This window comes from Leptinotarsa decemlineata, unplaced genomic scaffold (genome assembly GCF_025532065.1).
Source record: "Leptinotarsa decemlineata unplaced genomic scaffold, Ldec_3_MD MMD2_P_RNA_scaffold_5, whole genome shotgun sequence".
NCBI lineage: Eukaryota > Metazoa > Arthropoda > Insecta > Coleoptera > Chrysomelidae > Leptinotarsa > Leptinotarsa decemlineata.
Window position 1 is genome coordinate 1,786,844 of NW_027412532.1, and position 9,136 is coordinate 1,795,979.

The 9,136-nt window shown below is 33.8% G+C and overlaps 1 protein-coding gene across 2 annotated transcripts; it reads left to right on the forward strand.

Annotated features, from left to right (window-relative positions):
* Positions 1 to 144: 144 nt before the first annotated feature.
* Positions 145 to 8,083, forward strand: LOC141479919 (uncharacterized). 2 transcript variants are annotated; one of them, XM_074169208.1, is made up of 2 exons: positions 145 to 293; positions 6,393 to 8,083. In XM_074169208.1, the coding sequence occupies exon 2, from the start codon at positions 6,408 to 6,410 to the stop codon at positions 7,977 to 7,979; it is 1,572 nt and encodes a 523-aa protein (XP_074025309.1). In that variant the 5' UTR covers positions 145 to 293; positions 6,393 to 6,407; the 3' UTR covers positions 7,980 to 8,083. The 2 variants fall into 2 exon arrangements, with proteins under 2 accessions (XP_074025309.1, XP_074025310.1); XM_074169209.1 differs by lacking the exon at positions 145 to 293 and adding an exon at positions 2,470 to 2,611.
* The last annotated feature ends 1,053 nt before the right edge of the window (positions 8,084 to 9,136 follow it).

The window sequence follows — 9,136 nt, forward strand, 5'->3', positions numbered from 1 at the left end:
AAAAATAGACTTTCGTTGAATATCATTTTATTGTTTTGCTGATTTGGCCGAGTGTCACCACCATTTCCCAAAGCCTTATTTTGTTACAACTATTATTGATATCAATAACCACGATTCTTTACGATTCGCAAATATTGCGGTTTACCTATCAACCTGCGAATGTTTTTTGTTTGAATAGAAATGCGGGAGGTGTGGGAATAATTTATCAGTCAAGTATAACTATAAAAGTGGCCCGCGATGAATGAGAAACAGAAGTGCCCCATTTTCGATAGAGGTTCCACTGAATTCTTCAGGTGAGTACTATATTTTCAATTCATGAAAGTTAGTTATTCCCTTCACTCATTAATCATTGCTAGTTTTCCAATAAACGGTTCAGTATTTTTAATTTTTTCTTCTCTTAATTACTGACATCAGTTGCAATTGTTGAGTTCTCATGATAATCCACTATTTTATTTCATATAAAAAAAACACTTCTGTATCATAGATTTTTCATGTCCACTGAAAATTGGACAACTTTTTCGGTTGAATTTCGTTTCTTTCAAAATTTCCATTTCTTATGCAAATTTCAAACCCCTACCTCGTTAATCTCAAGATGTAATCCAAAATTTGGTTTGTCAAAATGTATCTGAAATATTTGGAAAAAATCTCCAAGAAAAATTTCAACTATCTTATAAACAATACGTTTGTTTATAACAATATTTTCAACAAATAGACCTGAAAAATTATGCAAAATAATTCTTATGTAATTTTAAATAATGAAAATATGAATAAATTTCAATATTAGAAATATTTTTTCATTGCTTCAATTGATTTTTTTACATTTTAATAATCTTTGATTATAAATAAAGTGGAATTTTTTTTTTCAATTTTTCCAACAAGAATCTTTTTTGAAGGCTTTCAAGAAAAGTTCCAAAAAGTTAACAAAAATTGAGGTTTTTAATTTAGAAATTATCAGGGTTTTTATGTAAATGTAAAACTTGTGAAAATTAGTTAATATACTAAAGTATATTTGAGTAATAAAATAATCATGGGAAAAAAAATCCATGAAATTTCGTTTATTCAAGTGTCAAGTGATAGAGTTTCGGAAGGAAGGAATTTTTTTAGTAAATTTCCTCCTATTCAAGGAACTTTTTTCAAATTTTGGATATCCTGAATATTTTCCGAGACATTTGCAAAAATTACTTTTGCATTTTTTTCGAGCCCCCTTGAAATTTTTCAAAAAGTTGCTAGAGGTCATTCCAAATCGAATAATAAGGATCATGATTCTCGGTGCCCTTGGGCAGAAGTTCCAAAAAAAAGGATCTTCTGTCGTACGGACAGAATTTGAAAGATATGCGCTTGGAAAATAAATTTTATTGATATCTAATAAAAGTAGAAATCTATTAATCATTTCATATTTTTTTCTAATGATTAATTTAACAATGAGAAAGTAATCCAGTAATAAATACATACCTTTATTTTAAATGTTCGAGCTATAGTTCTTGCTGTAGTTGACAGCAACCGTGCTAACAAGTATTTATTATTAATTTAATAAAACTAGGCGGCTAGTTTTATTGTTATTGTGAAATGTCATTATTTCGATTGACGTTCAGAAACTGTTGAAAAGGACAGTAGTTGTTGTATTAATTCGAGAATTTTCTGTAGTATTGCTTCGAATTGATTTGAAGTAGTAATGAATTTTAGTGTAAAAATATCCAGAAAGAAGCATAACGTAGTCAGCAGTAAGTAAGATTGAAAAGAAATTTCGAGAAACTGGTACAGTTGAAAATGCACAGAAATCAGGTCGTCCTTCTGTAAATGATGATACAAAACTAGATGTTCTTCTTGCTTTTGAAGAAGATGTGCACACTTCTATTTGTAAGGTTAGTCGTGATTTCGATGTCAGTAAAACAACTGTACACAAAGTATTAACATTGGAGAAATTACATCCCTTTAAAATCAAACTTCTACAGGAATCAAACGAGGATGATCCAGATAGAAGAATACAGTTCAAACTTTGTTCTTGCCCCGCTTGGGAACGAGTCATGTTCTTTGAGTTCGGCTTCGTCAAGGAACTGGGTTTCTTGAATGAGTTTGAATAGGTGTGAGCCATAATAAACCCTTGCGGGTTGCGGTGGAGGCTCGAATAGACCCACTCACTTTTGACCTAACATAACCTAACCCCCCACACTCTCGCCCTTGCTGTGTCTTTTCTCTCTTTTGAACTGAACATTCGAGCATTCCAATTCTTTACCGAGATATTTGTCTCCAGAGAATTGAAATCTTTAAACATTTGAAATCAATAAGATTTTTTGCTTCACACGATGCTCCCTGGACATAAAGGAATTTTCCTTTTGTGTGGAGCTGGAAATGAAAAATGTAAAAATTTTTCAATATAGATCAAAGTGTTTGAAACAGTAACCTTCAACACCTTGTAGAGAAAAAAGTGTCCATTTTTCAAGGTGAACCCTATTCATCATAACACACAAACATGTTAAATAACCAGAATTGATAGCTTTTTATTCGACCTCTGAGATAACAGATACCAGCACTGTATAAACATTGGCAAAAATATTGGCAAAAAATAGTCTGAGATCGTTCGCCTGCAGTGGCATTATATTTGAAATAAATTGTAAGTATCACTTTACAATCATTCCAATTGCTACTCTCATTACTGTTTATTGTATACTGTACTCACTACTGTAGACTAGCCACTGGCCCCATCGTCCAATACGGGTTCAAATTTACAAAAAACAACTGTGATCAAATTGATCAATTTTTGAAAAACTTCAGAAGGAAATCATATTTGAAAAAATAATTCAATTGGAGATATTGTTCAGAGATCATCTACTCAACTTTTATATACCTAAATTACATCCTCAATTATGAATACCTAGAGCATATTATATCAATTCTACATCGATAATGATTTTAAAAAAAGAGGTTTTAAAAAGAGGATTTTTAAAAAAAGAGGTTCAATAACGGTGATCTATTTTAATCCAGTTGGTCATTCAGTAAAATATTCGAATTTTTAAGTTTATAGCTTTTTATTTTTTGCTTTCAAATGATTCAGCTCCAAACCTCTATTTTCCATGTGTAAGATTTCGAAATATCTGTTAAAGATATGATTTTCTTCCAAAAGATAATTTGAATATGTTGAACTTGTTTTTTCTTATTCACATAGCTGAAATGATGTTCCTGGATGCGATTTCTAAATGTTCTGTTAGTTAGAGCAATGTATACCTTAGTGCAAGTTCCACAATTTAATTCATATATGTACGCCTGTTGATAATCAAAATCAAAATTATAGAACTCCAACATATTTTGGACAAACAACTAGTAAAATTGCATATAGAACAGGTAATGCGTTGGAAAAGTTAGATGAATATAATGAAGACAAAACATCTAAATTTAAGAAATCAGGAGAATATAAATTAAACTGTGATACTGAGGTATATTGGTCAAACCGACAGAACATTTAGAAAACATCATATGAGCTATGTAAATGACAAAACAATGACGAACAACACATTCAAAAATATTGATATACGTTTTTCCAGTTATTCACTTTTTTGTCAAAGTTTTCCATAGTTATATTACTTTTTTTCACATCATCTGCAATCAGCCAGTTTCACAAAAAATATCACTGTTAATTTTGAAAAAGATCGTATTCTGAACACATGTATTCTGGTCTGAGAACAATCACATAATTTTCGTTGAAGAATAAACATCAAAAGCAGCAGAAATCGGTTTTTTCGATTTTCATTTAAAATGTTGGATTATATGGAAAACTTCATATATTCCGTGTTAGGAATCACACGTTAAAAAGGAGGACCTCGTTAGTCCTCGTTAGACTCGCACAAGTTTCTCAACTTCTGAGAGTTGTCGATCGTAGGGGGGCGACAGCTGATTAACGGATAAACAGATTTTAAACAGAGAATAACCACGATTCTTCACGATTCGCAAATATTTGCTGTTTGCCTATCAATCTGCAAATATTTTTATCCGAATAGAAATACGGGAGGTGTGGGAATAGTTTATTGGTAAAGTATAACTATAAAAGTGCTCTATTTTCAATAATTCAGGTTCTTCTGAATACTTCAAGTGAGAACTATATTTTCAATTCATGAAAGTTAGCCTTTCCCTTCACTCATTTGTTATTAACAGTTTTTCAATAAACGGTTCAACAAAAATTCAATTGAATATTATTGTCTCCTTCAAACTTTTTATTTTTTCATCAATACTGGCATCAATTATAGTTGTCAAGTACTCACGATAATCCACTTCTTTTTTTCTATGAGAAATTACTTTTTTATTATAGATTATTTATGTCGACTGAAAATTGGAGAACTACCTCGGTTTCATTCTGTTCGTTTCAAAATTTCAATTTTTAATGCAATTTTGAACCCCCTACCTCGTTACTCTCGAAGGGAATTCCAAATTTTGGATACCCTCGTTTTAACGAGGGTCGGTCGGTACCCAGGCGGTTCGACGTGGGTGCTTTGTTCACTCACTCGGATTGACTGCTGTGTTGGTCTGTGGTTCAAGCCTTAGTCTGAACGATCGTTTTTCACTTGCTATTGTCCAACCCGCGTTAGGAATCACACGTTCAAAGGTAAAACCTCGTTATTCCTTAGCTCGCACAAGTTTCGGCTTCTGAGGGTTGTCGTTCGTCGAGGTGCGACAGATTTTCAACAGATTTTAACTCGACTGATTAATTTTCTTTCCGACATAATGAAAAAGGTTTGTCAAAATCTTTCAACATTTAAAAGAGATAGTAGCCAGAATTATTTCAAATGGAATATTGGCAAAACAACAAAATCGATGAAAAATCAACATCAACCTAATCGTTCAAAAGGTATCAACATACTGAATCTACTAAATTATATTTCATTTTTTCAATATACGATAAAAAATGTATTCCTTCGGAGTTTTCAGAACTACAGGGTATGTCTTGAGTAATGTCATTAATTCCAGGTGATAATTACTTGTCATATTTTATGAAAAAAAGGTTCGTATGAACGTGTGTCCCAAATTGCTTTGTTTTCGAGTTACGGGGTGTCAAAATTTTACTAAAAATATTGTTCTTTCAATAATGAAACTAGGTGTGTTTGTTAGCAGTAGCAAGAGACTTTTTTTCGTGAAATTAGATTACGTATAATAAATCCAGTGGCGTCACAGAGGGTTACCTGATTGATGTTTATGGTAAAAATCATTTTGCGCCATTGTTTTTTCACAATTTTAATATTTCATTTCATCAGTTTGAACAATCAATGAACGAGAACGTGTTTAAAGTCAAGCTTTTATACAAATGCATTGAATAGAAAAATAAATTTCTTCAATTATTTGAAGTAAGCTATTCTGTAACATATTCAAAATCTTCCTGCGCAAGATTACTCATTTTTCATCCCCAGCAAGCCTCTTACTCATGAAATAACCTAGATCAAACAATGAAAGGAATTAGTTTTTAATTTTCAGTGCATATGTATGAAAACTTCTCTCCAAAAATTTTTTTTTCAATTTTTTTAATTTCGAACATTTTCGAATCAAAGTAGAAATCATATATGATTGAAGTGAAGAATACAAATTCTCTACTTATGATTCAATTACTTGTCTAAACCAGCAAAGTATGAAACAAGTTTAGTCAGCGCGCAACTAGTTTTATCATCAATATCAATCAAATAAATGCCACCGGACGCCACTGGAATCAACATTTTGAATCTAATTTCATGAAACGAAGTGATCTTCTTAAAAATCTTAGGTTATTGATAGACTTAATAGAATTGCGTATCGTTGAACATATCATCCAAAAACCAACACAAATCTACTGTGTTCTTAAAGTTATATAACTGCATCAAGAGTCTGGCCAATGGAACAATAAAATTATTTGAGATTGTCTAATAATTGTCGCATTTTGAGTAATATATAGGAGTATATAGTCCGTTTTTTCGGAAGGAAGATACTTATCAAATCCAAAGCTCGAAAACTTCAGTTATCAACTAATTCACTGTGAAGTATTAAAATTATGTTTCTTCTTATTCTTCTATAGAGTGCTTGGAGCAAGCACTTTCTAGCTTTCTAGAAAGAGAGGCAACATCAAATTATTTTTCCTCAAGTGATGTACTTTCAGATTGTCTACGATAGAGATTTCTCTGAAATTCATTCACGAACCTCGATTCATTTCTTTCTACCGTCAACTCATAGAACAAATAGAAACATGTCACAAATTTACTTAATTCGAATCCTATTTTGAAACGTTCGACTGCATGTTTTTTCGGAAGTTGCAACGATCGAATTGCACCCATGTCTGTGCTGAGCTTAACAAAATAAGACTATGGATAGACGGTTGATAATTGTATGTAACTTTTATAATTTTTTTTATTTGATTTCAAAACACGTACGTTCTGTTTCAGGTACTCACGCAAACAATGGCATCCAATCAAAGATACTATATGGGTTGTTTCGAAGTTAAACCAAAGGCTAACAGAATCGTTTTGGAACACAACTCAGGCGTTTTTCCAGCAACAAGAAAAAATTTCCGAGTCTACAATCTTGGCCATGTACCAGTGAAAGCAGAGGCCAAATATGGAACTGCAGTGCAATGGATAGGAACGGTATCTGAAGCAACAGTTCAGCCCGGAGAAACAAAATATCTGGACATGAAGGGTAAACCGTACTACGTCACAGGAGTTAAACTGACGAATGACAACAGTAATACCAGAGCCCTGGTTCACGTTGGACAGCAAGGCCAGCGCCACTCTTGGTACATAAATAAAGAACCCGATTGGGATCTGAAGATAGACATTACTGAATTATCTAAAACACTCGTAGAATTCGGAGTCGGAAAAATACCAGTCGTAGGAGAGTTTTTAGCTCCCTTGATCGGATTCTTCTGGCCAGAATCTGAACCCAGCATCTGGGACCAAGTCAAAGATCAAGTCGAAGAAATGATTGATACTAAAACCAATGAAGTTATCACAGGAATTCTGGGAGGTGACCTCAGGCACTACAAGAAGAGGATTCAAGTGCTTGAAGAGGAATTGGACAGACACGAGGACGTTTCTGGCCACTTCATGAATATAGCAGAGGACATGATAGGTTTCGAGCAGAAGTTTATATTCAGGAAAGAGGATAACTCCAGAGCTGGTGAAATAAACTATCTGTTACTTCCCATGTTCTCTTCATTAGTATCCCTGAAAATAACTTTCCACCAATTCGGTATTCTGAACAGCGAGAAGATTGGGCTGTCAGAAAAAAATGTGCAGAGGCTCAAGGACTATTCAAAGAAGCTACTTCAAGGAACAGATGGCGCTATCGAGCACATCACGAGCGTCTTGAATGAACGCATTGAATACGAGATGAACAACTGTATTCCAGACCACATTTACGACGTCATGGTCACTGTGCGGACATATTGTGGACTCAACGGAACTGAATACATCGCTTACTGGAATCACATCTTGGAACATCCGGAATCGACAACAAAACCATACAATGACGTCATAACTTACTCCACCGTGTTCGGCTCCCCAACTCCTATGCAAGCCAGGCAAATGGTTTTCGAAGAGGTGCCGCAGCCACTCCAAACGAAGCTCGTCGACGGAAAACGCAATAAGATTTCGGGGGTCGATGTCAGCATATGGAGGTACAACATAAGCGGTGCCACTCCCAAAATCGGGGGTCTCATGGTCTATTTCGAGAATGGAGATACGTATAAAATGGGAGACTTTTCTGGAGAGAAACATCACGTTGATTTCAAAGAGGCTGTATGTACAAGATTGAGTGCCTGGGGTGATGGAGATTTGGATTACTTGGAGTTTGCACTTTCTGACGGTCGCATAATGGGTTTTGGCACCAAAGCAGACGCTCGGGGTATCCACACGGACTTTCAACTTGAAAATCATCACATCGCTGGTATATACTTGGGCGACGACAGAGCAGGGCTAGATGGTCAAGCTGCCAATATTGCAGTGTCATATCAATTGACACCTGAAAAATGAACAACAGCCGGTCTTCTAGTAGGCCCACTTACTGATATGTTAACGGCATTTCTCGAAAAGTATTTAAAATTGAGCTTATGTAATAATAAATGGTTCATAAAATATATTTTTCTATTCATTTTACCCAAGTTTCAATCTGAGAAATGGTTTTTATCCGAAATGCCTTTCTGATGACAAGCTACAGATATAATGGACATATAATGAGAAATCAAAAACCAACTGTACTGTCCCAGTTTCAACATCTCCTCCGATAATTGCTAAATTTGATTTCGCGAATGTACACCTCTTGCTGAGAGTTCTTTTGTATTGACGAATTCTCCTTCAGTTAGATTATTTATATATTTATTTAGAATCCAAACTGATCCTGGTCACATACACTATTATCGACACTTCTTTATATGTATACTTAACAGTGTAGTTCGTTTCCTGATGCGTTGGTAAATGCACGTTGGAAATAATGTTGCAGTTCATTAGTGTGAAAGTAGTATTTGTGTTGAATACTTTTTTGATACTTTGGTGATTGACCTGACTCCAGAAATAAATATACTCAAATCTTTGAGAGTATCATTTCATTGAATTGATAACGCGAAGTTATCGAAAAATTTACAGAAAATAAAAGTTATTGTTTTCAAATCTCCTTACGGTTGAAATTGAAAGTCTTTAGTGAAATCACCACCTAGTGTCGAAATTGATCAAGAATAGAGAATTGAAATTTTCTGTGTTTTTCACCGCTTTCTTTCGTAATTGATGTTACTGCAGCTTCGTCCTATAAGGACATTTTCAAACTCATACAATGAACTGCAATAACGTTAGTTACAAATAAAAGTGGTGAAAAACATAGAAAGTTTAATTTCTCTTTTCTTCATCATGATTTCCTACCACGTAGAAACCGCTACATCTATCCTTCACAACCAATCAGTTGTGAAGGAGATATAATTTTGAAAAAATAATTCATTTTATGTAAGCCCAGTTCACCTAATTTCTATTATTTTTCAAACGATGAATGTTAATACTTCTTTATACTCTATGTATTTTTATTGTTTGTTTTGTTGCGGAATTACTGTTATCCCTATTTACTAGGAGTACATATTTTCCATTTCTCAATGTCATCGATATCACTAATAATATTTTTAGAATCAGGTTAATCGCAAAATCGC

What these genes read in the sequence shown, in the direction of transcription:
- LOC141479919 (XM_074169208.1), top strand. Translation starts at nt 6,408, where the DNA reads ATGGCATCCAATCAAAGATACTATATGGGTTGTTTCGAAGTTAAACCA.